We start from the raw sequence: 27,057 nt of genomic DNA on the forward strand, positions 1-27,057 counted from the left end.
TTCAGGGCTCAGACTCAATTGGCAAGCCAGTTATGCCATAATTACAGGCATTCGGTTCGTGAATGCGGTCTGCATATTTGAACAGGGTTGCCCGCCACCGAAAGGTTCAAGAAGAGGCTACGGTGAACAGCAGCAGCATGTGACTAATTCGTAATGCGAGCTTTGCTTGTCTTACCTGCACAAGGCCTACCAACGACATGAAGGAAAAGTCGATGCGATTTAAACCCATGAACACATTCCATATCGTATCTGACTGGTCGAGTTCATGGCTGTCCGCCTTTCTGGTCACCTTGACCGTAATGGACCACTGGTCGTCCCAGACTGACCCGCGGCGCGCATAATGTCTTTCAGGCTCCTGGCACGCAGACAAAGACGGTTTTAAACCGTACAGAGTGTGGACTATAGGACGGAGTACGTTGCCTTCTTCTTAGGAAATCCTTAGCATGGACGGTCCCTGTTTGACGAAAATCTGAGCCCTGTCTCAGACGGACCCAGCCTCCCGTCAACGGGGTTCAGGGGCCTAACGTCTCCTGAAGCAGATGGCTCGATAGTTATGAAGGGCTGCTTCCCGACAATATGGCTCTCCTCACCCGAGGGAACGGATAAATTCCGGGGGTCCCTCTCATTTGTCTTCTTTTTCCGTGCACAGGTCGCTTCAAGAGCGGCTCCCCATTCCATGTCCCCATGGTGTCGTGGTGGCGGGCTGGGCCATGACAGACATTTTCCCAAACAAATCCCGAAGGCTTGGGACGTGGGCGGGATCTTGTTCAGGTTGACGAAAGAGATCCATCGAAACCTCCCCAGTGGATGGGGACCCATGCAAGCCGCCCATCAACGGTGCGAGCCGAAGCCGGAGAAAACCAGACTAAATCAAGGGCCGACGGCAAGCTAAAGGAACGGCCACCATCCTCCTTGAGTCTCTGACCTTGCTCCCCTGGTCTAGCGTCTATTGCCACCCCACTGACTGCCGGGCCACCTCGAATTCGGTGTGAGCCAGCGTGAGGGGAACGCACGTGTCTGATGCTTAATGGGTGTTCTCGGTTCTCGACAAGTCACGCTTCCGTTGTGGACTGATGGGTTTTGACTCTAGCTCATCGCTCGTGCTTCTTATGCACGGCAGGCTGCGAGAGAAAGGCCGATGGTACGAATTGATGACGAGACGAGGGTCGTGAAACTAAACTGTCTAGGGTTTCGTTCTAGGACCAAGCTCAATAAGACGAGGGGGAAATTTCTGTAAAATTCGATTGGGTGTGTCTGCTTGTACAAAGTCCACTTCCTGCCCACAACAATCAAAGAAGTTTGCGCAAAAGACGGGCGGCAGAAAAAAAATCAAAATCAAAAAAGAAATGAAGAGATAAAATAGGAGTGCAGGTCTGCACCGAGTGTTAAGTGCTAATCAGGTTCTATGCAACGACAACTCCGTCTACCGAAGGGTTCCACTGCTTCAACAAAATGAGCAGCAACCGGAAATTTGGTCACAAAGACCGTATTAGTCGAGGTTAGTATTCAAAGAAAATGGGCCGGTAAATAAGCGATACTTTTTTTTCGCTCATTCTTGTCGTAGCCACTTCACCGACATGCCCAGCGAGGGTCAGACCGAGATGAACCTCATCCAATTTGAGCCACCAGGGGGTTGATGATTTAGATCGGGGCAATCGCAGCGGTCTTGAACACCAAAACGTACTGTGTGTATCGTCATCAGTCGTGTATCGCGAATATTGCATTACAGTTTCATGTCGCAATTGCTGACTGCCCACTCTGGGGGCTTTCAGCTTTCTCTTCCGCATTGTTAGGCAAACGAAGGGTGCTTCCTCTGTTCAACGAAAGCCGTCATTACTGCATTGCCGCCGCAGCATCTGCAAAGGTCCCCACAAGAGGTCCCTCATCGCTCTCGAGAGTCTTGATGCTAGCTGGACCATTCTTTTGCATCTCTATGGTCTCGTCTTCTGGAAGCCAGTCGACTTTGACACCGCTCGCAGGGTTATTGTCACCCTGGTTGCTAAGTTTTGATACGAGATGTTGGTATCGTGCAAGGCGTGCACCTTGACCAGCGTAGGCGAAAGGTGTCGTTGCTCCACGATTTGTGTTCTCTTGCGGAGCGATATCAAAGATGTCCACCATATTGCTATCCCTCTAGGTTAGCATCCTCCAAGGCCCCTTGATCTCACGAACGTACTCTGATGTCTTGGCTATTACTCGTTGAAGGGCCTCGTTCTCTCGCTGAGCTTCGAGCGTATCGTTCTCGCCGTTTATAGCTTGGTCTCCGAAGCTACCGTATTGCATACCATTGGCATCATCGTAAAGAAGGCGGTTCTCTTCCTCCTAACATGCAAAGCGTTAGCAAAGGGTCCTGCTGGTATTGATGCGAGACCTGTGATCCCAAGATCGCTTGATAACACACCTCATCGTAGTTATTACCATTGCCCCTTCCCAAACATGATGCGCAAGCTCCCATTATTGCGTAGGTAATCGAAAACCTCAGGTACACATATCAGATCGTAAGGCGGACTAGATGTGGTGTACTGTCGCAAAGAGTCGATTATTATCTCAAGGACATGGCCCGGAAGCGAAGAATAGAAGTGTTAAGGAGCGTGGAAGGTTTTGATAGCTTGGTTGTACAGCCTCGTGACTTCGTGATTGCTCTCTTCGTGAGGCGCGCCTGCTTCACGACGTACGTTACTCGCTCAGTGGGTCCTTCTTCAGGAAGGCTGCATCGGGTAAACAACGGCCCGCTCGCCACCATATCCATGTTGCTGGAACCAACAACAACGAACAATGGACTCCATTCAACAAAGAACAAAGACAGATAAGTATATTCTCTAATGCTGAATATGTAGCCAAAGTGATACACGGAGCGAGAATGGCAGTGAGGTATATTGTGAAGGACCATATTTGCAACCTTGTTCAATGCCTGCTCGTACTCGTCACTGACGCTCCCTTAATACTCCCTTGACATTGGGTGCCCTGGGCAAGGGAGCATCAATATTCAGGTGTCTCATTTTTTTCTCAATGCTTTTACTTAAGGGCATCAAGGCTAGCGTCTGCCAATTTATTGTTGACTTTGCCCTGGCCAGCCCCGCCGTCTAGTTCACGTACTGACAGCGAGCACCTCTTCAGTGTGTACCCCTTGACGTCTTGGTGCTTCAGTAAAGCCTTCTTTGAACAAACCCTGGCCCGCTTCGTCCAAGGGATTTACTACACCAATGTTTGTTATATTGCCAATGTCTCTCTCTCATGGATTGACTTCACTCGAAGATATCCTTCGATCTCAGTTATTGCCTATATCCTTGGCAATAGTTCTTGTCAATTGTTGTCCCTTGAGGTGATACCCTCATCGCCCTGGGTTCGGGTTAAGATGTACGCAGAAAATGATAACTATAAGGATGAGTCTCTCGCATCAAATGAACTCATTCTGATCATCATCGACACTTCCATTCTAACAGCTGACACCTTCTTCTTCTTCTCCCTCCTCTCTCAGTCAAACTTGGCTCACACATAAGTCCGTTGATCTTGATTTATCTTCATCTTCATTTCTCTGTCTCAAAATGGTCCGTTTTACCCCTCTGGCAACATTGGCCTTGGTACCCCTAGCTCAGGCACGCTTCGACTGGTTGTATCCACGAGACACTATTGCTCAGTGTCCTCCTTGCTCACTAGAGAGCGAGCCCAAGGATTGTTCTCAAACAGTGACCGTCACTAAGCCTTCTGGACCATACGAGACTGTCACTGTCTCGGATCCCAACGGTTCTTATCACACTGTTACAGTTACAGAACAAGATGGTCCCGGAAAGACTGTTACTATCACCCAAAACTACCAAAACCCTCAAACCAAGGTTGTGTACATCAGCCAGGGCGAGACGGTTGAGCCAGCCATTGAGACTATCACCGTCACCCGTCCTGGAAAGACTGTCACTGTGACTGAGACGGAAACAGAGACTAGTGAGCACATCGTCACCAAGAAAATTGATAGCTATCCCGGCCCCAAAACAGTTACCATCAGCAACGGCTATCCTGCGCCTAGTGCTGGCTCTCCTGACTACAATGGTGGGGTTGTCACTAAGATTGTTGGTGGCGATGGCGACCATAAGAAGGATCCCGACAACGTTCACACGGTTACTGTGGTCAAGGATGGTCATATTCAGACTTTGACATACAAGGATGGCAACTCCAACACCGTCATCAAGACAATCACCCAAGACAACGGCCACGAAGAGGTTGTGACCGTTACAGGCAACGATCAGTATGAGGTTACCAAGACTATAACTATGGAGAATGGTAACAAGGTTATCGAGACCATCACAGCTGAGAACACCAACAACTACGTTGTCACCAAGACCATCCAGCAAGGTGGCAAGTACTATACCGTCATCGTCAAGCCTGAGCCGACCGTCAGCACCATCACTAAAGAGAACGGCGACTACATTACCACTGTTGTCGAGGTTGATCAGACCTACACATTGACTGCTCCGGCCAAGTATGGAACCGCCACTGTAACAGATGACGACTGCGAGACCTATACAAGGACTGCCACTTACACCGGTAAGCCTGAGGTTGAGGTCATCGTCTACGATCCGGAGACTGGCGACTCAACCTGCACAAAGGAGGACGGAAAGCCCTGCAACCCTAGCTACGACAATGGTGGTGATGGTAGCAAGGGCCAGTACGAAGATCCTACCAACACAAAGGGCCAGGACGGAAGTGGCAACTACAACACCAACGCCCCTGTATACACCAAGATCCGCACTTACGGCAACGGTGATGTCTACACCGAGGTCCATGGTGCTGAACCAACTGGATGCGAATCAGCTGCAGTCTCCACGAGCATCGCTACTGTTTATAACACCGTGATTGTGACAGTAGATGCGTCGCCATCACAGGCCCCTACTGCCGAGCGCCGAGCAGCAAACAAAGTTCGGTCACCCCTGTCTGTTCGATGGTGATGAATCAATTGACTAGAGCGTATACCTTTCCTTGAGTTCAAAATTGGTGGAGTATCTATTTCAGGATTTATTTCGGCACATGGTAGGAGGGTTATAATGCGGACGTGTAATCAGTATCTAATGTAGTAATTAAATTTTCGTCTTTCCATACCTATGCTTTTTTGTAGTACTCAGTGCAGCGTTGGTTCATTCTGCTCTTTGGACAAACAAGGTAGCGTCACTTCTACACGAACACTTTGAAAAGCCGTCAGGCACTCCCTAAACCGAGGTGTAACTATAGAATTGATATCACTGAGAGATAAGGCCTCTGTTTATTAAGAGGCATATCGCCAGGTACCATCAATGGGCACATAAATAATATTCGTGTTAGGAAGCATATATTCAGGACATACCCTAGAGGTGCAGGATGATGGTCAGGTGCGAGTTCTCAATGCCGCACTGATGTACATAGATGTATGTACAATAGATACAGGGCATACGTATTCTAATTTGAAAGGAGAGTTCTATTTGCTAGTGGTGAATATTCCAAAGACGATATTTGCTTCGAACACACAATGCTATTGTGCTGGAGGATGTACTGTGTGTATACAGTACAATCTATCTGTTTTTGGCGCTAGATATGTGTGAGTGTACAGTGCATATAATGATCTTTACGTTCTGGCACAGTACAGTCATCACGACTGGAACGTAAATCCAATCAACTGAAACCTTCCAACCCTCATTCTTTACCACAAGTATTGTCTGATAGAAACCATACCAAAATCCACGTGAGATAAAGCAGTAGGCTTGAACCAATAAGCGACTGGAATGATGGCTTTATCTTCACGTTCCAGCGGCAACTACCTACAACCAGCCCTCATTTAGCGGCTGTTCAGCTTCACCAGTCTAGAACTTCGGCAGGTCTAAGACTCTGAATCAACGATTGAGACCAAGGCCCGGACCCTGGAACACAAAGTCTCTTTCGTTACTTCTTGATCAATTATGGGGCTACGAGAAGCTTATGTCTATTGGACTGGCAGTAGCACAGTCTAGACTAAACACCAAGTTCTCTGTTTCCCGACTTGCATATCGAACAACGGACGAGGGACTAACTTCTATCACGGAATCCATTAGCCTTGACCTGGAACGGCTGAATGATGAAATTGATAATCGTTGAAGTTTACGAAAATGGCAGTGTCTATAAGGGACAATGACATTGCATGGACTGATTGGGAATGCGATCGCCAAAATGTCAATAACAACGATCCTCCCTGCGAGCTACCGAAGTGGCTGAAGATGACGACTTTCAAAAGACCCTGAACGATCGCTGCCATCTCTTGCATCATATCTAGAGCTTTGGGATCTGGAAACACCGTGTTACAAGATACGACGACATATTCGCGCCAGCCAACAGACACTCTTTCTCGCAACGCGTGTCCTCAAACCTAGATACCGCATCCGTCCTATCGATTGAAAAGCCCCGCCCCGCCTCGCCATCACCAATATCGTATAGCCTGTCTGATAAATTAGGTGCAATGTCTCGGATTATACGAGCTTGGGTAACTAGCCACAAGTGTCTATTTACTGAATGTCTCAAGGATTTGTTTCCTTGCCACTCATCGCGTGATGTTGAGACTATACCAACAAAGCATGATATGATAGACGGCCTGCCTTCACTTACATACCTGTAGCGACCTGGAAGAGATGCTTGCCAAGTCTTCTTGACTCATCTACTATTTGAGGCTCAAATGGATGATGCAGCATGGAACTATTACTCCAGGGAGAACCAATGCAGTTAGCCCTCTGATTGAAGGGGCAAGAGGTACACAGGTGTAGTGCCTGAGTGCCAACTTATTTGACAGGAAGTTTATCTGACTAGCCTGAGTCTTGCTATCCCCTGATCTACAGGCATTGTCTGGTCTGTGAGTCTGTCTGACCTTATGGTCAACCTTCACAACTCTTGCTACCCACATTGCCATATCCGGCCTACGAATCGGATCGACGGCCATACCGACGTCAGGCGCCCGATACTCTTTTCTGTTGTTCCTGAACGCCAAAAGACCAATCATAATGAGGCGTATGGCTTTCACGACGGTTGCATACACCGAGCGATGGCTTTACCATTCAGGCTGTGCCGGTGGGCCGTGTATCGTAGAGCAACCAGCCTCATTGGGTCGACCGTATTATCCAAATTCGATCATTGTCACCAAAGGCGTCACACCCGGCTCTGGACCCCTCATAAGCCTTTTGGGACTCGACCGTCGTGGAACCTATTGTCGACTGTTCCTTAAACGACAGGATTCCCAAAGTCGGGACCGCTGAACCTAGTTCTTGCCCGTGGTTCTCGAATCTCTGTCTCTCAGGCACATGCAACCTTACCTGACTACTTAGATATCAAGCTTCCCGCACACAATGATTCACTTACACTGAGTTGGCTTACCCGATAAAACCAACTCACAAGATGAAGCCATCAGACTTGCCGACTTCATACTCCAGGGCTGCTGCCCGGGCGCTGAACTGCACACGAGGTCACATCGGGTTATGTGCCATTATACTTATGTTGATGATGTCGACCCTGGTATGGAGACAGAGAGATTTGGTTGCCGTCAAACTTCCTGTTATGGAGCAACGACCGCCGATGACCCTCGATTCTAAAGCACCAACAATTGCTGGCATAAACGGAACCCTCGATCGTTTCTGGTCATCAAACGGAGAAAGTGTACAAGATCTAGTACACTGGTCGAAGCCCAAAGGCGTTGATAAGATTATGGGACTTGTCTTTTATGGACGACGACAATCGGTATCAATTCTTGATTGCTATCTCAAGGTACAAGCTGTCCACGCCGAATTTGTAACATCAGGCTAACCTCGACAGCGCAATCTTGCTAAGAATGGCGGCTTGCTTGACGGTGTCATCTTTGTGGAACGAACCAAAGACCCCCACGACCTTGCACTCTTGAAGAAACTCATAGAAAGCGAGAGTTCGTACGAAAAGTGGTCTGTTGAGATGTCGGGTGATGATAACTTTTCGAGTGGCTTTGGAAACTCCTACGACCGGGTTGAAGACCATGTCATGTATGTCAAGATCGACGACGATATCGTAAGCCACACCTTTTGTGATTCGTTCTTGTGAAACCGATACTAACAATGTGCAGGTTTTCATGGAAGATACCGTTATTCCATCGATCGTTAAAAAAAGACTTGAGCATCCCGAGTACTACATCGTCTCGGCCAATGTCGTCAACCAACCCCTTCTCAGCTGGGTTCACTGGAACTTGGGCGCCATCAGGCCTTATCTCCCCGAGGTCGACAGCGAAGGAAAGGCCATGCCCTCAAAACAATCTGGCCAGAAGCCACTGGACTGGAATCCCTCCAACCTACCCCCATGGAACGGCCCCGAGGGGTTCTCGCTCGATAACTGGGAGCCCAATGACACTACTCATCGCTGGCTCCCTCTTGACAAGGGCGGTAAAGACCATATTCTCGACACAACTCCCATCGAAGCGACAGAGTATCACCCTATGGGCCGCGGCTGGACTCAGTGGACGATTGGCGCACAAGAACACTTCAGCTTCTTCGAAAACCTATGGAAGAAGAAGCTGTCCGCCTACAAGTTCGAAACATGGGACTTTCAATACGAGCGAATGGGCATCCAGTTCGTTGCCTTATTAGGAAGGGACATCAACCGAGCCAAGCCGATCGAGGCCGATGATGAGAACCACTTCTCATGTAACATGCCGCGCGCGCTAGGACGACGTAAGTGAAACCCCTGATATGGCCGAGGGCTTTGTTGACAGACTTGACAGATGCCGTTGCTGATGGACGAGGCGTTGCCGCTCATTACAGCTTCGGAAGCCAACGCGCAGGCATGGATCGAACCGATATTATTGATCGTTATAGGTCTTTCGCACGCAACAACATTTGCACTGGACCCATGCTGTGGGCTCCTGGAGATGACTAGTTTTGAATACCGCATGAAAGCGATCGCATGACCAACCACCGATCATTTTGCCCTTGATTTTGTGATCAACGGTGTTGGTATGTTTCAATGACTGCGACTTTATGTATTGATGCATCTTGTATACACTTACTTGGAGCCCCGCCATGGAGTTTAGGAGTTGTTGGAAATTGGTTGTAGACTTGTACGCATGCATACAGGGGGTATATTAGAGCATGATATTGACGTACATGATCAAAAACACAATATACATCATTTCTTTGTCACAAGGCTGATTTGAGTTCTGAGATCCAATTTTGTACATTGTTTCTTGTAGTTTTCTTGACATCGCTGGCTGATTGCTTAGACTCTATGTGATCACGGTACTTGCAACGACGTGGCACAAGATATGAGAAGAAGAGTGGTATAAAATTTAGAGAACCTAAACAACGACGACATGAAAGTATAGTTTGTTCGTTTTCTGCTTTTCAGTTCGTTGAGATGTCGTCCATCCCTATTACGTCAGAATGCGCTTGCTGGAAAAACTCCTGTCAAAGATTGCAGAGGCCGTCTCAGTACAACTAGTTTGCCTGAGCATAGCCAAAACCGTACGGAAATTACATAGCATTGCTTCAAGCAAGCGACTTGGGGGGCGGGTAGTCTTCGAAAGTGTTGGACTCGTGGCGGGTGAGGTTGGTCTCCTTCTCGACCTGGGCGAGATCGATGTGAGCAACAGCATCGTCACCATCGAAGATACGGGCGATCTCCTCGAGAGTGGGTCCCTTGGTCTCGACGTAGAAGTACCAGACGAAGATGAGTTCACAGAAGTCCCAGAGGGTGTAGAAAAGCATGAAGTTCCAGTGGTTGGGCATGTTATTCCACGCAAGCTTGTTGGTTTGGCTGTTGTTTGTTAGTTGCCGAGTTTCATTGTTGGGGGATTGAGATATGACATACTTTCCAATGGCAAGGATGGCCTGAACAGTGATGTTCATGATCATCATACCCTTGGCACGGAGGTGGAAGGGAAGAACCTCAAGAGCGTAGGCAACGAGCAGACCGGAGAAACCGATGTCGTAGAAGATACCGAAGAGCCAGACGAAAGCAATCTGGGCATAGCCAGCACCAGTGTTGGAGTAAGCGACACCACCATCGGGCTGCTCCTCGGTGGCAGGGGTCTTATATTGGGAGTTCTCGTAAATGCCACCGGTGAGGGTCCAGAGGACGAAAGCGAAGACCATACCGGAGATGGCAGTGAGGAAAAGAGGACGACGTCCGACCTTGTCGACAGTGAAGGCAGCACCAATGGAGATGGACAGATCGAGAATGGTCTTTCCAGCAGAGAGCTGTAAGGGGAAGAGAATAAGTAAGGTGGAAACTCAAACAATACCATGGATGAGACTTACGGCAAGCTTCTTGTTCTGCTCCTTGATCCCAGCACCCTCGTAAATGACATCCATGTAGTTGGAGAAGAGAGCGTTACCAGAGTACTGAGAAATGATACCGAGGGAGATGATGATAGCAAGACGCCACCGGTTACCGCTTGTCTTGAAGAAATCGATGTATCGGGTAGATGTGACAGATTTGTCGGCCTGGATAGTCTCCTTGATTTCACGGTACTGGAACTGAACTGTGGCGTTGTTCACGTCACCACCAGCATGGTGCTTGGCAAGAACCTGGAGAGCCTCCTCTGACTTGTCCTTGTTGATGAGGAAACGGGGTGACTCAGGGACCCACCAGATACCACAAAGCTGGATGATGGAGGGGACAGCCTGGATGAAGGTAATGGATCGCCACGACCAGTGACCATTGATGGAAGCAGTGCCCCAGCCGACAACGGAAACGACTGAAAATAGTCAGAGAGGATGCAATCTTTGGAAAGATTCGATACTTACTCAGGGAACCCAAGTTCCAGAGACAGTTGTAGACAGCTGTAAGAGGACCACGGTGCTGGGGATGGCAGATCTCGGTGAGAAGCATAGGCGAGGACATTTGAGCCAGGGAGTTACCGAAACCAAGAACAAATCGGCCGCCCATGTACACTAGAGGAATTGATCAATATGCTTGCAAGAATGATTTGAATAGGTACTTACTGCCGTAGCCATTGCAGAATGCAGAGACGAAAGAGCCAGTGATCATGATAACACAGCCAAGCATGATAGTGGGCTTTCGGCCCCAGTTATCGGCGAGGTAGGGGACGATGAAGAAGGAGACAATAGAACCAATATTGTACATGTTGATAAGGATTCCGAGCTTGCTTTCGTTCTTCTCCTCAGGGAAATACTCCTTCCACTTGTCCATCTGCTGAGAGGTGTTGACCATCATACCATCGTATCCAGTGGTGGCCGAGGCGATCAGCAGGAAGATAATGAGGAAGTAGAGCTTACGCAAGTGAGGCTCCTTGTACCAGATCACCTTCTCGAATCTGGGAGCCTCAGCTTGTGCAATATCGAGAGGTACCCGATCGCTATGGGCTGGGACCTTGGAGCCGATAGGCTGGAGGAACTTTGGCAGAGCCATTGTGAGCTTGGAACAATCGACCAACGATGTGCTGGGTTGACTCTAGACTGGCCCAATGTATGGGGTAGTGATGCTTCTCGTGAGGAGAGATGGACAAGTAAAAAAGTTCAGGGTTCCCCGGGTTTGCACTGCTTCTTATAAAGGTAACATCTGGAGCAGCAGCAGCAGCAACAACACAAACCACCCCAGTCAAGTCAACCCCATGTATTGTCACCATGGAGCTTCAGAGACCGGGATAGTGTTGTCAAGTTCCTATGAGCAATCATTCGTGTATTGGGGCCGGAGCATGCACCAGGCACAGTGAGGTGGAGTTTCGAGCTGGAGATGGTGTGTTTGGGATCACCCGGGACGGAAAGACGGCTATGGAGGCTTGGGTAGCTCGTTTAGGTATTGAGTCGCTTCAATGCTACTCTGTCTGGGGGTGAGCTCAACTCAGGCATACAAAAATGCGCCAGTGAGTAGGTTCGGTAGATCAACGCTGAGACGAGCTCATCTGGGGGCCGGGGGAGTCTCCCCAACATGGAGCAGATTGACCGGGGAGGAGTGCTGGATGAAGGGTTAGGCCGCCAATCAGGGTTGATCGAGCGCTTGTTCAAGTGATCTCGACCTTTGATTATGGCTGAAGTCCATGATACTGGGCCGCAAGGAGGCCATTATCCGGTGCTTGCCACTGTTCTCGACTGCTTTGATCAACAAGCGCGATGGTGGTCTGATTGACAAGCAATCCAAGGGATTTTTCGGTCATTTCCCATTATCTTCAGGGCTGGCTCTGTAAAACAAGCATACGCCGCGGTTGAAACATGGTCGTATTTCACGAGATTGGACCCGCACAACGGGTTTAACATAGAGGAACTTAGCACCCGCCCCCCCTGAAAGGCTGCTCGCCCTTTGCTTATTTGAACGACCTACATGTATCATATTGTCGTACAAGCATCGGGATTCTGCGATAATATGGTGCTGATGTCTTTCACCGAACTTACTCGCCCCGACTGTTGATACCCCTGATGTATCCCAATCTGGGCAACTAGAGTTAAAAGTCTAGATTGATCGATGTAACCCTTACCGCTTGGTCAAGTTCATGGAAGTGCTGTTCATCCCTGTGGTCCACAGGACAAGGTCTAGGGGCGACAGTGCAACCGGGAAAATACATAGATTTGGTATTCATCCGTGAAGTTGTCACCAACGCACACCTGTTGCTCTTCTCCGCCAGGACCAAAAAACGTGGAGGAGCGTGCAGAGTCTGGGGCTAGACTGGGGAATGGGGACCGGGGTAAGCGGGTCCGGGGTCCAAGAACCGGAGTTGGCCTCGAGAATCGATGCCTGCTAGACAATCATCTGTGTTGTGTCTGGAGAAATGGCTTAATCTAGCCTACCAGTAGGCAAAAAGTAAAGGCCGTGGTCTGACCCCCAGGCTGGTTTCATCCTTCACATACTTTGCTGTCACCGTCCAGAGGGTCCAGCCAATGAGGTGTCACACGACAACTGCTTGTTCATGGGTTATAGGCAGGATTGTGCTTAGCAAGAGGGGGCTAAAAACGCCTCTTATCGGATATCAGGGCCGCAAAATGAATCACGCGTCTGTCGCTTGTCATTCACGGTTCTGACCATCGAAGTGGATTTGATATCGAATAAACTACACGATCGTCGGTTGCTCCCGAGCCTTGGAATGCTGAGAACCCGACTATTCGGTAAATATGGAGAAGATGCCCAGAAGGCCCAGAAGAATTGAGTGAATTAGGTCTCGGTAACGTGCTTCAATGGGGAATCAAGAGCCTTGGCCGAACGTGCCCTCACTTGGCAGACCCATCGATCAGCATGCCGAGAAGCGAGGTGATTTTCGGTTATCGGCAAATGGGCCAAGAATGAATCAAGCTTAAAGTGTATCACCAGACGAGCGGCAGATGCATTGTCAATCGCCGGTTAATTGAAAGAGCATGATATTGTTTGTCGGCTGAGGTCGGTCTGCATTGTTGCTGCAATTCGGGACTCGCTGAATCGTGCAACACGAAAATTAACCCTTGACACGGTTGGGATGGTGTACGGAGACGCGGGAGAGCTGCCGATAAGGACCATGAAGGAGGGCCATATTCGGCGATTATTTGCTGACAGGATGGCCTCCATCGGCGCCGCGTAAAGTATCGTATCTTAGTTGCTCGGTTAAGGAGGCACACCGTTGTAACCTTAATCTAAACTGGTGAAATAAAGGCACACCATCTTCAAGATGCAATGCGAAATAACCGGAGTGGAAGTTAGAGCCGAAGAATATGTTGGTAAGAGGTTCGAAGAATCCGAGTTCACAATGAAACAGGCTAAAATGGAGAAGGCGAGCTGAAAAGATCTGGAGGTCACACTCCAACATTTTAGGGAAGACCCGACCCTCAGGTTCTTTCTTATTGTTCTCGTCAATGAAGGATTGAATGGTCCCCTCCTTCCTGGAGTCCCCGCGTTCTTGCCACGAGGTTAAGTGGCACCTGCGTTAGCTTGCCGGTGCCCTGAACCTTCTCTGTTGGACGACACCCTCCAAGTACTAAATTTATCGGTTCAACGGCTGTGGCTGGCCAATTTCATGTTAGCTTCACCATTAGCTTCACCACAATCGGCCTGCTTGCTAAATTACTTATGGTATCCTCATTTTCGTTCCCATTTCCATTAATCCGTACATATGAATTTAGCCTGCGTCACTTCCCGGATATTGAGAGATTGCTTTCGACTTCGTATCTCGGCTTGAAGTTCTAGATTCTCTATGTCACCTTAATTTTGCCGTCCCTTGTGATGCAGCTTGATCCGCTAGACTCGGGAACGGGACAGTCTTGAACCCCGTCTCTAAATGTAATTGTCATTTGCTACTACGTGGCTCTTTTGATGATATACACAACAAATGACCGGATGAGCTACAACTAGAGGCTTTCCCGCGAGGCCTCCCTTACCGACGTGGTTGATTGACAGACCATTTCCATTACCCGCACACGTAAGAACCTAAGCAGCTTTCCCCATACACAGCTTCGAGTTTCTATCGACTCATGATCAATACTTTTCCTTACCCTAGCAAATATTGTAATAAGGGAATAAACAACAGTCCAGTTACACACAAATAAACCTTCTCAATGCAAACGTTTCTCCAGCAGCTGCTGATGATCAACTGTAGTAAACGTGACAAGCTCCAACCACATGGGTGTCGAAACAGGTTATGTGATGACAAAAGATTCAGATCTCCTCGGCGGGAAGTGCGCCGCTCATGAGGGGGACATCGACCATGTCATCGTCATCATTTTCTTCCTCCGAAAGGGTGCTACTGCCAGCTCCACGCTCCAGTTCCTCGATGCTGTCAAGAGCCCGCACAAACTTCTCGCGCTCTCCCCTGAGTGTTCCCCGCCTGGCTGCGGTATCGGAATCTTCCTCCATGAGTCTCTCGTAAACACTCTTGGCATCGGCTCCAGCAATGCCTAACTTTCGGTCGAGATGGAAGGGCAAATTTCGCTGGATATGCGGTATCATGCCATTTGTAATGTGCAACGCCACGGCATCCGCGAACCTCAGCGCTGCAAGGCGGTAGTAGCCTCTAACATAAGCCACCACTTCCAGCTCCCGTTCGAAGGAGTCCGGCCCAAGTTTTGTCAACTCGTTTTCACGTCGCTTTTCGTCGAGTACCCGCTTCTCCTCTGTTAGACTTTCCCACGGAACAGGAGCTCGACCATCCCCATACCCTGCGGCCTGCATACGCATTTGGTGGCGATAACGCGTTAAGAGAATCTGTTCATCCTTTTGATATCTACGAAATGCCTCCTGATTGACAGTGAACAGGCCGTATGTTTCGAGGCGGTACACAAGATCAAGTGCCCCCGCTGTTTCTCGGCGACGGTCGTTGAGATACTCTGTCAAAATTTTCCTGCACTCCCGGAAGATCAACCGCTTATTGAGGCTTGCAAAAGACTTGGCCAGTGCCTGATCAAGCATATCATCCAACAGGCTCATAACATGATCGAGAAATGCTTTCATGGGTCCTGACCATGGTTCAATGGCTTCTCGACACATGTCGTTATAGACTTCTTCCGTAATGATGTCAGGTACGCCAGCTCTGGTCTTAGACTTGATCTCATCACGAACTTGTCGAAGAGTCCTGAAACCTCGCCCAACTCCACTAAAGGGAGTAAATGGGGCTGGGAAGAGTTGCCGACGGGGCGCAGGGGAGTTGGCCACGCTGGCCCTACTGTCTTCAGGCTGTAGCGATCGAGAGGGGGTCCCTGCTGGGGTTTGCTCCATGCGAACTCGTTTAGATGGCGTTATAGGCGGTGCCATCGTCCGTCGTTTGCTAGGTGTATGTGGGTTGATGGCCGGCGCCACGGACCCTGCATCTGACTCATCATCAGAGATATCAACAACAGGAATGTCACTGCTATCTCTGAGGGTAAATTTGGGCTTCATGTCTAGCAGACAGTCGCGAAAGTTATCCGGGAGCGGAACGAAATGCTTCGAGAACTCAGAAGGCTTGAGTTGTGTTCGGGTCAGTTCACCAAACTCCATGACACTGGTCTGGACCTCGAGTTCAACATTGTCAGGTAGTTCTGGTAGCTTTTCGAGTTGCTCAACGATGTCAGTGAGGCGCTGTCTTAGCTTCTGCTTGATATGAGGTAGACTGGTCAAAGAATGTTAGCCCTGTTCCTAATAACGTGTGAGATAGCAACTCCTTAATTACCTTTTCGCGAATTCTTGCCCAAGCTTTTCCGACAGGAAAGCCTTCAACTTTTCCACACCACATCGCTCCGAAAAGCCATGAAAGGTTGCAGGCCATCGCTCGAGAGAATGATCCACGAAAACTAGCTCTTCCCATTTCTTGAGCTCATCAAGGTCCTTGCCTTGTGGCCGGGAAGTAATGAAATACCCCAGACCGGCAATATGAGCTTGTCCCCTCATGATAGCAAGCCATTGCTCGTGGTTTCCACCCTCCGGTATCAGATCAGCCTTGGTCAAAACGCCGATTGTCCTGTTAAGAGCGCCCAGTCTACGTATAAGACCAAAAGTTGAAGAATTCTCCGCATCGCTGTTCATTGGCATAGAGCACATGATAATAGCAGACGGGTGCTGGATATACTCCTTTGACAGATTCCTCACGACACTAACAAGATAGTCGTCGCTTGCATCAGCAGGGTTCTGGAAAATACCAGGCATATCGTAGAAAGAAAGGTCAGGGAGTTCTGGACCTTTGATCTCAAGTGCAACGATATTCGGCGAAAACTTCGCGGCAACTGCTTCGGCGGCTCTGTCGATGGGGATGTTGACAGCTAGGGCACCTGAGCCAGGGACAAATAGCTCGTGACTCTTGTCGTCATTGAGAATAGCGATTTGGGCCCATCTCAAAACATCTTCAATCTCGCTGTAGTCGATCATCGTCTTGAACTCGTGAGTCGCACTGGATGGTAGTTTGCGCCAGGGGAAGAAAGGATCTCTGTCAGTGACATCCCCTTCCGAAATGCGGCCACTAGGCGGGGGTTGATAGGAGTATGCTTTGCGTAGCGATACACGGCAAGAGGGATCGTGACTTCGTGATACCCTGATATGGAGCGGGCATCGTGTACATGTGCCCTCACTGCGCGGGAGGTCGAGATTTGCGAGACCTGACATCAAGCTAGATTTTCCTGCAGACTGATCGCCAACAAGCACAAGCTCGGGAAGTGGAACATCGTGGTCAACACCAAGCTGCTGAAGCTCACCCAGAGTGTCATTGCACGCCTTGAGTTTCTTTCCGATGTCCTGGAAGGAGGTTTGAAAGAAGCTCCCATCCGTGGGAACATTAGTTGGGCTCTCGGCTGCTGCGTTGGGACGCATCCTGAGTTCCCTCAAAAGAGGTTCAGGTTCAGTGATGCGTTCACTTGGTGTTGCTTGGAAATTCGTCAGTGTATGCGTTTGGAAGAGAAGATGAAAGAGACACTCACGGGCATCCGATCTATGATGATAGAAAGCCTGATCGGGCGGAATATAGCTGGTACTGCCGCCGTAACTAGAGGGAGCAGGAGGAGCAGTGCGAATGCCGAAGTTGACAGTCCCAGAATCTGGCATAGAAGTATTATCCTCTGGGTCTGGTTTGACACGAGGCCCGCGGCGTCTTGATGAGTGTGACATTCTCGTGGATGAGAGACTGTGGGTGGTGCGCGAAGACATTATTATTGCTGCAGTGGCAGCGGCAGCGGCAGCGGCAGTGACAACGCCCCGCAAACAAATTGAATTAGTGATGCCTCAAAGCTCATGAAATTGGCCTATTGTTTTTCTGCTTCACAGAGTAGGCTGCAAAGCTGGAGCCTGGTTGGCCCGTGAGCACGCAAAACTGGCTGGAAAGAAAAACGGGGGGGTATCGAAAAGCAGTTATAAGTGAAAGAGAATTGAATAAGGAAAGATTCAGCGAGATTCACCGAAAAATAAAGTATCGTAGACGTGGATATACAGAATAGGAGATGTTGAGCTGAAGTTTCACCAGACGCAGCTCGCAGATTGGCGGTTGGCAGGCTGGGCTCCTGTACTTGCTTCTTTCTAGTGGCACTGCCGTTGCTCTGGGGCAACACGCTGCCCCGATAATTCACGATAGAGTGCCACGGCTCTGAGAACGATTGAAAGCACGTAGCATTTCTGAGTACGTATAAAATTCTTTCACAGCTACCCAACAGAGTCTATTATAAGAATCCAAAATTTTTAATACTGTTCAGTCTCTATTGAGAAGCTGGTATTGCGATTATCATCCCCTGTCCTAACAACAGTTATTGCTGCATGGAGTGGATAAGATGCAGCCAGGAAAAGCACATAAAAAAGGAGGCTGGGACAGGGCTGCAGGCGACAACCGAAAGATAACGCGTTAGCGCGTCAGTGTTCCCCTGAGCGGCAGTTGAAGCCTTCTCCGCAATTAGACATATCTTGGTCAGTGTGCTCCAATCAAACAATTTTATTGTCTTACGGCGGTTTGCTCATTGACTTCGTCTCGATACGTAACCTGCCTGAAACGATAGAGCCTCCAGTGGATGGATGAACAGTTCCTAGAAGCGGGTAGTGGGTCTGTCACAACGTCCCCACATTCAATCCATCCATCTTATTCCCGTCATCCGGAACGTCACTCCGACATGCAATTAACCTTCTTCAAAACTCGAACAAATGGACAATGAGATCAATGTGCGATCGACTCGAACCCGAGCTCGCAAGCGTGAAAAGATATCCAATGCGTCAGTTTATAGCTTTTCTATACGCTGTCAATCAAATTGACGCAGAGTAGCTGTATCGGCTGCCGCAACAGTAAGACTCGCTGTTCAGGGCGCCATCCTTGCGAAAGATGCATCAGACGTAAGGAAACTTGCGTCTTTGAAGAGAAAGAAAAGAAAGTAGCAGTATCTGTAGAGTATGTGATTGGTCTAAGTAGATGAACCTTTGCTAAGCCTGATGGACTTAGTTACCTCGACCAATTGCACGCTCGTATCGAGTCACTTGAGGCTCAATCACGCTCCGTGCAAGGTCTAGACTCAAACACCGAAGCCCTCTCATCGAGTTCAGTGCAGCTTAATGCACGTCCTTCATTAAGAAATCCTCCAGACAGCCCCTTGAACGAAACTGGGACGCCGTCGGTACGTATCACACAATGAACGTTTCCATTCCTTGATTAACTCTTAAAAAGAGGTCGGAGTCAAGTTCCCTTACGAATACTCTGGTCACTTCCGGGCCACAGATCAAGGTCCATCGCTATGGACACGTGGGTGAGTATCATTTTTTATACCTTAAAGTGATCGACATGCTCACCGTATTAGCCTACCTTGGACACAGCTCAACTCTCAGCTTCAGCCGTAATGTCCGCAACCTTCTTCAACAGTCATCCCCAATTGCAGATCCTGGGAGTGTATCTATGGAACGACAGGACATATCTTATACCCGGACACTACCGCCGATAGGTCTCGATCTGTCAAGCATCGCCTTGCCGAAGCTCTCTTATGCTGAATATTTGACCAGCACGGTGATTGTGCACATCGGTTCTCTTTACTCCATATTCGATGCAGACATATTTCTTCAAAGAATGAGGAGATTTTACGATGACCGCGACAAAGGGTTGGAAGCTGATGCGAGCCTATGGCACATTCAGATGCTACTTGTGCTAGCGTTCGGCAAGTCGATACAGTCCAGAGAACACTCTGAGATGGGCCCCTCCGGAATGGCCTACTTCACACTTGCCATTGAAGCTATGCCAGATATCAGAAGGCTCTACGAAGATCCTTTGTTGTCAATTGAGGTTCTCTGTTTGGCCGCTTTGTTCATGCATGCAACCGATCTCCTACAGGAGGCCTATGTCACGGTTAGTTTGTGCACCGTCAGTGTTCGCCCAACTAATTGGTCCTAAGATTGGCCAAGCCCTGCGGATTTCTGTCACCAAAGTTCTAAACAAAAAGTTTCCGGAAGCGTTGAGGTCTTCAAACTTCGAGTACCAGAGACGCCTCTGGTGGACAGTATACTGCATCGATAGGAAGTGCGCAGCGATGCTGGGCAGTCCATCTGTTATGAGAGATGACGACATCTCAATTCCGTTCCCAGAAATAAAGCCGGGAGATGAGTCGCAGAACGCATTCGCTATCCATGCGATCCTCTCTTCTCATCTCGGCAAGATCCTTGATGGTGAGTTGGTGGCCTACGTTTTGTGAATGTTAGCTCATCTGGACGTTCACAGCCATCTATGGAGTACACGATCAACAGCGGAATTTCCTTCTTGAAGTGAAGTCAATTCTTTCTCGTATTGCGGAAACCTACGTTGTCCTACGTCAACATCTGCCGCTAGATGTCCAGCAACCAGGCCAACCAATTTCTCGCGAGTCTGCCACGCTCCATCTTCTGCTCCACCAGGTGTGTTCCTTATTGAGTCTACTCGAACCCGAACTAATTAGGGCTCAGTGTGTGATTTTGACTGTTAGGCCTGTTCTCTTCTCACTTCTCAAGCCTCTTCTAGCGCTAGGTGCTCCGGTGCCCAATGCTCGCCACTCTTCGTCGCCATTTGAGTCGATGCTGAGGATGTGCATCGAGTCTGCTGTCCAAATTCTTATGATTATGTCCATTTTGAAGCAACAGATGATGTGCGGTGAGTTCGTCAGTCTTTCTGTAACAGTTTGTTATTGACTTGAGGGCAGATATCTTCTTGCCATATGATATCGATGCGCTCTTTTCAGCAGCATTTGCCTTGATCCTGATCGACATCATCCGGCCAGCAAATGAGCTTCTTTGGGACTTGCCACAGGTTATGAACCTACTTGGCGAGTTTGTATCACGGCGCGTAGCTCCTGCGCAAGCTTATCGGTCTGATCTCGTACAAATCCTTGAACTACATACTAAGCTACGAGGGAACAACAGTCGCCAGCATCAGGACACTGGGAACATGTTCAATGTGAGCCTTGTTCCTGGTCTGGACGAATATGCTATAACCCACCCGGGCCAGTTAGGCATATCGCCTGACCCATTGTGGTCAAACATACGAGATGGAAACGGAGTTGGAGATCCCGCGCACCCTAACACAATCCTTTCAGTGATCGATGATCTAAATGTAGAAGGTTTCGATATCTTAGACACTGCTATGCTTGATAATGCGTGGATGTGGGATATGGACGATATGTCTACAAACATCTAAATTAGGCTCTGGATGTTATATTAATCATGCATTGCTTCAAGATACTATAACTTGGCCATATCATCGGAAATGCGTGACGGCTCATAAGAGTGCTTAGACCTAGCCCCGACTTATACCGGAATACTGTTCCGTAGATCGATACGCATAGGACGGAGCGGGATTCCGAGGCTTATTCTTAAACAGTATTTAACACGGCGACTTCCTATGCAGAATAAGCATAACCTTTATTTTTGATTGTCATTATGACGTTGGCTACCCGTCGCATTGCTCCGGTCTTGTCCATCCTACGGCCAGCAGCCCATATACCTCAAATCAACATACAACCAAGAACTATCAACTACGTTCATAGTCGCACATTCTCGGCCTCGATTCCATATTACGCAGCTATGGAGCACGTATTCTCTCCAAAGGCAGTCGCTCGTTCGTATCATTCTCTCACTCTCTTTTAACCAACTGTTGATCAGTAATGTCAGCTATTGGGCCATACACTCAGGCCATCAAAGCCAACGGCATGGTCTTCCTCTCGGGCCAAATCCCCGCCAATTCACAGGCTAGGCTCATAGAAGGTACCATTGCTGAGAAGACGCACAAGATGTGTCAGAACGCAAAGGCTGTTCTGGAAGCAGCAGGTTCCAGTCTTGACAAGGCTGTTAGGGTAACGGTGCGTTATACATTTGATATTTCCAAGCCCTTCACTGATGGCTTTTTAGGTTTACTTTCAAAATATGGATGACATGAAGGAAATGAACGAGGTTTATGCCGAGTATTTTCCACACAAGCCTGCTAGAAGTGCATGCGAATCCCTGAGACTCCCTGCTGGTGCAAGCATGGAGATGGATATCATTGCGTTGGAATAGACTTTCTGGCATTGGATATCTCCAGACTTATATAAACTCCTTCTTGATCCTCATCAAGAGGTCAAACTGGACATTTGCTGTACTCTGTTTGATCATTTCCTTCCTAGGTTCCAGACACTTTATCTGATGACACATAAATCTTGATAAACCTCACATAATAAAACCAACTCTCAGACTATAGAAGCTTGTCAACAGAATCAGGTCAGCAGCCTTTCATCACTTTAGATGATATTCTGGGTAGTACCTTGTGTTTTGAGGCATGACTTACCAAGTTGAACTTTCTACGGAATACACTCCATCTAGCGTTTCTCCTCTTGTTGTGCAGTATATAGCTCTCGCATTCATTGTAACTAATACTTGAAAGGGAAATATGACAATGGTATTTCGCGGTGATTCTCTTGCAACCAAGTCAAGAACTCATTCATGATAGTGATCAAGAGTTTCGTATTAGACTTCTTTTGAGTGTCCAGTCGGATAGTCTGGGCTTTGGTCGGCTTCCGCTTCCATACAAATCTCATCAGAGGGTTCCTAAAGGAAAATAGAGTTCCTGGACCCGTATCTGGTGTGTTTTGATAGCCACCTTTTTGGGTTTAAGCCTTTGATAGATGCAGTAAGTGTGCCTTATCTCAAGAGCTTCAAATGTTAGAAATCGAAGAAGCTGAAGAGAGCGTACTGAAGGCTGTCTGACCGCGCTAACTTCTGAATTTCCGTTCTCATTGGGACTTTCTTTCATTTGAGCAGGCACAAAGAAGTGAGAGGAAGTAATTGTCCCCTTGTTTGTCCTGCTCAAAAAGCACTGCCAGCTATGGACAATGGATCAGGCATGTTGGAGGTCTTCCATGGATCATCGTTGGCTGTGTAATTATTTATTAAGTTGCGTCTGGCTAAGTCTTATCTTCTCAGCAAAAGATATGGAAGAAGTAAAAATCGAGCGCTGTTGTTGGGAAAGAGGAGGACCATTCTTACGGCATACATCCATACCTGTTGACAAAGACATGAAACTTGTAGCAGGGTAATTGCAATGCAAATATCTCCATCCCACCTAGGTACATTAATAATCCCCTCCATCGAGGAAGAGACAAGGAAAGCAAAAACATACGAGATGAGTGGCAAAGCGTTCGGCCATAGCGAGTTATCACCGAAGACTCAGGCTTGGATCATGAGAAGATATTTACAAGGTATGAGGTGCTAATAAGCTCGGTCAGGTTCTTCGATCGCATCTACTATTAGTAATTAACATGGATTCACGCTAGGACCACTATGTCAGATCTGACACAAGTCACACGCAACAAGCCGAGACAAATCGTAATTCCAATTCAACCGCCCATCTTATTTATGTCACCATCCGTCTTGAAGGATTCGCTTAGCGGCGTGGCGAACGAGCTGATCAGGGCCTCAGACCCTGTAATAAGTTGCAACAGAGTGTTGTTAGTGCTGACCTAAGGCCAGGATGTTTCGTCTTTTAATCAGGCCTTGTGTCTGCAGATCATTCCATGATCCAGTATTTAATGATTGAGCCTCTGCCTTGAATTATTTGTCATAAGGCTGAAGATAATTATCGATTCAACAAAAAAAATTGGTGATGGCTTCAAACACGCCCAAGACGCCATCTTCTGGCGCCTCACCTGGGAGCCTTCATCGGGCTACTAACCCCGCGACTACCGGGCGGCAAGCAGGCCACGCAACAATTCCCCATGACCGACCCGTGGCCCTCATGACTTCAGGCGCTCCTCTGCTTAATCCACGCAGTTGCGTGACTTGTCGGAGGCGCAGAGTCCGATGTGACAAGACGATGCCCTGCAGCAATTGTCGGCGGGCTCAATGCGATTGCATCTACCCTGCTCCAGGCCGCGCACCACGTCATACGCGGCTTGCGCCAACAGGGCCTGCCACTGGGCAGAGTGAGCGTGAAATGGATCTCTTGGGTCGACTGCGGAAGCTCGAGGGGCTTGTCTATGAGATGAGTGGCCAAGGTACAGCTAGTGAGAATGGCATGGAAGTGAGCAATGGAGAATCGCCACTAGCTTCAGAGAAGAGCAAGAATGCAAAAGATGTCGTTCAAGCAGCCACTGAGAAGGTCAAGAGAGAGTCTGAGAATACCGATTTCTCAAAGATCAACAAACAGCTTGGCCGTTTAGTACTCCATGATGGAGACTCCACGCCACGATACGTTAATAGTGGCTTCTTCGTGAAGCTCAACGATGAGGTACGATCTCCTTTACAATCTTGAGCATCACCTAACACGGACAGCTCGCTGAAATCCGCAACGAGATGGAGATTATGAACGAAGAAGAAGCCGAGTTTGAAGAGGATACAACTCCAGAGCAGTCTCCTCCGCAAAACTTGGGTATTGAGCATGATCACCACAGCTTCCTTTTTGGCTACAGTTCTGCCGATGTTGATCTTACAGGCCTCCATCCATTGCCTGCACAGGGCTCTTTCCTTTGGCAGATCTATCTCGAGAATATCGAACCTCTTGTCAAGGTGTTGCACATCCCCACCATGAGCAGACTCATGACTCAAGTGAGGCGCGGAGAGCACGATCTGCGCCCTGGAGATGAAGCGCTTGTGTTTGCCATTTATTATTCAGCTGTTACATCGATGGAGACACAAGAGGTGAGCCTTCGCTCCCACAACTTCACAAGTTATGGACGCCGTCTCACATATTCTAGGTTGAAGCAAATCTCGGCGCGTCTCAATCTCACTTCATATCTCAATTTCGCTTCGCTCTTGAACAAGCTCTAGCCAAGTCTAATCTTCTCAACACCACCAACATGGCTATGCTGCAGGCATTTGTTATCTACCTCACCGTAGTCAAATGTCACGATGATAGCAAATTCGCTTGGACGCTTACCAGTCTTTGTGTCCGAATGGCTCAAGCCCTTGGTCTCTACCGCGACGGTCAACAGCTTGGCCTCTCACCGTTTGAGGTTGAGATGCGCCGTCGTCTTTGGTGGGCCATTGTGTCTCTTGACGTCCGTTCTGCTGAGGAGATGGGGTCTGACCTGATCATAGGTGACAAGACCTTTGACACTCAACTCCCATCCAACATAAACGACGCCGATATTGACCCATCGTTTACCGAAACACCAACCCCACGTCAGGGCCGCACTGACTCCGCCATTTGCCTCTCACGTTACGAGATCACCGCCCTATCTCGGGGCTTATTCGCGGCCATAGCGCAAATGCGTCCTGTTGATCCCAAAGAGGTCGAAAAAAGCCTCGAAGAGCGCGAGCACATGCTTGTTGAAGTCTACGAACGCATGGAGGATAAGTTCCTGAAACATCTTATCAGGGAAGATGATCCTATTTTCTGGGTTGCTTCTCTCATTTCTAGAATCATGATGGCAAAGGTTGGCCTCATCATATATCAACCCGTGCTCTTCCCAGGGACGGGCCCGGAGGTATCATACGAGATCCGAAGCCGGTTGTGGCAGTCTTGTATTGAGATCGTTGAGTACAGTCACATTCTCAATATTGACCCCAGCTGCCGGCAATGGCGTTGGCTGTTCAAATCCTACCGCCAATGGCACGCGATCGCATGCATGCTGCTGGAACTCTCGAAACGGCCTTGGGGTGTCACCTCGGAGCGAGCATGGGAAGCTGCCCAAATTCTCGAATATGATCACCCAATCGATGGCAGCAATAACACAAATCATACGGCTGCATGGATGCCTATTAAAAGGCTTTTTACAAAGGCTAAACGACATCGTGAATCAGAGCTTGTTCGGTTACGCGCTGATCCTGAGGCAGCGAGACGTCTCGATCGTGAGGAGAGAATCAAACCTGTACTGGAACGTATTGGCCCTGCGCCCGGAATGGAGACCCGCATGTCAGAACTCCGAGTCCGATGGCGAAAGATATTTCGACCGGGAGACTTCTCCGATGATGTCGAGTACCAGAGCATTTTACCCAGCGCAGATCAACCTGCGTCCCTTTCGCAAACCCGACAACAGCCCCAACAGCCACTCGACCAAATGAGTGTATTTGACCCCAACACCTGGCAAAATATTCACTCTGGCAATCCAAATATTGCTATGTACTACGAAGGGGGTGATTCTGGAGCGCAGAACATGGGTGGTCTTTTCCCAGGTGATAGTAGCCTTGGAAGTCTCTCAAGCATTGCATCGCCCGCCATATCGGGGACTGCATCTACACATAGGAACGACAACGATCCTCAAGCACTTGAAGGTACTCGCCTATCACCATGGCCAGGTTCAGATATGTTTCAGCACACGCAAGATCCAGGTGCTCTCGGTGATATCGGTGAGCTTTTCCAAAACAGAGCCGGGCCCAATCCTGGTCTCGACCTAAACATGGATCCTGGCGAAGTTGATGATATTGATTGGCAGAACTGGGATGAGACTTTAAGGACTTTGAATAGGCCAGCGATGGATCAAATGGGAGCGGGTGCCGGTAGTTGGGGTGGCATGTGAGCGTAGTGAGCTGATAACGTTGCTCAGACTTATTAAACTACTTGATCCCATGTGGTATATTCTGTCAGGCTTCCACAATGACTTTGTTATGAGTCATGCTTCCTTTGATAACTAACTATTCGTGATAAGTTTTTGATTGCATAACTGTATCTATATAGCACTTTTAGCTTACAATGAATCCTGGCTACTCAAACATCTCTCTTTGTGGTCGAAGAAACTTCCAAATCACACGGTTTGTAAAAGATGTTAACTCTAGTTTGTTTTGATAATTTCATGATGAGACCATGCTAGAGTTAGTCTGGTGAAAAACGTCTCATGCATGAGGCTAGCAAACCTTTTTTGATTTTGCATAATCTCGTGATGGGACTCCATCTACTTTCCTCAAAGTTTTTGAAAACCCAAGACCTGTACAAAGTTCACGAAGCTTCTTTGCACATTTTGAATTAGTTTATATTATGTATTCCTCATCTGGAGTTGGTCAACTTCGATCAAACTTCGATGACGATGCACTATAAGTTAAATTACTTCTGTGACTGAGTGTACTTGTGGTCCTTGAGGAACTGTCAGTCCATAATTTTATGTTAACTTTGAACTGAACTGCGTGCATTTCACGGAGCTAGCTTTCATGTAAAGGCAAGTAGCTTCGGAAAGCCTCAATAAACAGCAATATCGTGGCTTATTGAAATGAACCTTTGTGTGGGAGATATTTAAAGTTACATGAACGAAAAGCTTAACAAGATGTTCCTCTTTATTTAAG

General features: G+C 48.4%; 9 protein-coding genes across 9 annotated transcripts; 5 read left to right on the forward strand and 4 right to left on the reverse strand.

Annotated features, from left to right (window-relative positions):
• Positions 1 to 30: 30 nt before the first annotated feature.
• On the reverse strand, positions 31 to 819 carry FOBCDRAFT_200156 (uncharacterized protein; the record flags this gene model as incomplete). Its single annotated transcript, XM_059608961.1, has 3 exons — positions 31 to 117; positions 176 to 399; positions 492 to 819. 3 exons carry the CDS (start codon positions 817 to 819, stop codon positions 31 to 33), a joined length of 639 nt encoding a protein of 212 aa, XP_059467079.1.
• A 776-nt stretch (positions 820 to 1,595) lies between these two features.
• On the reverse strand, positions 1,596 to 2,653 carry FOBCDRAFT_29565 (late endosomal/lysosomal adaptor and MAPK and MTOR activator-domain-containing protein). Its single transcript, XM_031179152.3, has 3 exons — positions 2,402 to 2,653; positions 2,177 to 2,322; positions 1,596 to 2,125 (listed from the first exon to the last, which is right to left on the reverse strand). Exons 1-3 carry the CDS (start codon positions 2,453 to 2,455, stop codon positions 1,834 to 1,836), a joined length of 492 nt encoding a protein of 163 aa, XP_031045039.2. The 5' UTR covers positions 2,456 to 2,653; the 3' UTR covers positions 1,596 to 1,833.
• Positions 2,654 to 3,513: 860 nt separating this feature from the next.
• FOBCDRAFT_291780 (uncharacterized protein) lies at positions 3,514 to 4,940 on the forward strand (the record flags this gene model as incomplete). The annotated part of the gene is made up of 1 exon (XM_031179151.3): positions 3,514 to 4,940. Exon 1 carries the CDS (start codon positions 3,546 to 3,548, stop codon positions 4,938 to 4,940), a length of 1,395 nt encoding a protein of 464 aa, XP_031045038.2. The 5' UTR covers positions 3,514 to 3,545.
• Positions 4,941 to 7,482: 2,542 nt separating this feature from the next.
• Positions 7,483 to 8,880, forward strand: FOBCDRAFT_132692 (uncharacterized protein; the record flags this gene model as incomplete). Its single annotated transcript, XM_031179149.3, has 4 exons — positions 7,483 to 7,746; positions 7,795 to 8,019; positions 8,075 to 8,675; positions 8,726 to 8,880. 4 exons carry the CDS (start codon positions 7,483 to 7,485, stop codon positions 8,878 to 8,880), a joined length of 1,245 nt encoding a protein of 414 aa, XP_031045036.3.
• A 608-nt stretch (positions 8,881 to 9,488) lies between these two features.
• FOBCDRAFT_291782 (general substrate transporter) lies at positions 9,489 to 11,373 on the reverse strand (the record flags this gene model as incomplete). The annotated part of the gene is made up of 5 exons (XM_031179148.2): positions 9,489 to 9,756; positions 9,811 to 10,199; positions 10,260 to 10,699; positions 10,749 to 10,895; positions 10,947 to 11,373. The coding sequence occupies 5 exons, from the start codon at positions 11,371 to 11,373 to the stop codon at positions 9,489 to 9,491; spliced, it is 1,671 nt and encodes a 556-aa protein (XP_031045035.1).
• A 2,796-nt stretch (positions 11,374 to 14,169) lies between these two features.
• FOBCDRAFT_249632 (P-loop containing nucleoside triphosphate hydrolase protein) lies at positions 14,170 to 17,833 on the reverse strand. The gene is made up of 3 exons (XM_031179147.3): positions 17,304 to 17,833; positions 16,067 to 17,249; positions 14,170 to 16,006 (listed from the first exon to the last, which is right to left on the reverse strand). Exons 1-3 carry the CDS (start codon positions 17,527 to 17,529, stop codon positions 14,578 to 14,580), a joined length of 2,838 nt encoding a protein of 945 aa, XP_031045034.2. The 5' UTR covers positions 17,530 to 17,833; the 3' UTR covers positions 14,170 to 14,577.
• Positions 17,834 to 18,682: 849 nt separating this feature from the next.
• On the forward strand, positions 18,683 to 21,044 carry FOBCDRAFT_249633 (uncharacterized protein; the record flags this gene model as incomplete). The annotated part of the gene is made up of 8 exons (XM_059610885.1): positions 18,683 to 18,693; positions 18,800 to 18,971; positions 19,022 to 19,100; positions 19,152 to 19,690; positions 19,737 to 20,007; positions 20,060 to 20,232; positions 20,281 to 20,464; positions 20,514 to 21,044. The coding sequence occupies 8 exons, from the start codon at positions 18,683 to 18,685 to the stop codon at positions 21,005 to 21,007; spliced, it is 1,923 nt and encodes a 640-aa protein (XP_059467080.1). The 3' UTR covers positions 21,008 to 21,044.
• Positions 21,045 to 21,249: 205 nt separating this feature from the next.
• Positions 21,250 to 21,864, forward strand: FOBCDRAFT_272604 (Endoribonuclease L-PSP/chorismate mutase-like protein; the record flags this gene model as incomplete). The annotated part of the gene is made up of 3 exons (XM_059611472.1): positions 21,250 to 21,427; positions 21,481 to 21,668; positions 21,718 to 21,864. The coding sequence occupies 3 exons, from the start codon at positions 21,250 to 21,252 to the stop codon at positions 21,862 to 21,864; spliced, it is 513 nt and encodes a 170-aa protein (XP_059467081.1).
• Positions 21,865 to 23,126: 1,262 nt separating this feature from the next.
• FOBCDRAFT_220861 (fungal-specific transcription factor domain-containing protein) lies at positions 23,127 to 26,482 on the forward strand. The gene is made up of 3 exons (XM_031179143.3): positions 23,127 to 24,070; positions 24,115 to 24,480; positions 24,537 to 26,482. The coding sequence occupies exons 1-3, from the start codon at positions 23,447 to 23,449 to the stop codon at positions 26,298 to 26,300; spliced, it is 2,754 nt and encodes a 917-aa protein (XP_031045030.2). The 5' UTR covers positions 23,127 to 23,446; the 3' UTR covers positions 26,301 to 26,482.
• Positions 26,483 to 27,057: the final 575 nt, after the last annotated feature.

This window comes from Fusarium oxysporum, chromosome IV, assembly GCF_013085055.1.
Source record: "Fusarium oxysporum Fo47 chromosome IV, complete sequence".
In the NCBI taxonomy this organism is placed as follows: domain Eukaryota; kingdom Fungi; phylum Ascomycota; class Sordariomycetes; order Hypocreales; family Nectriaceae; genus Fusarium; species Fusarium oxysporum.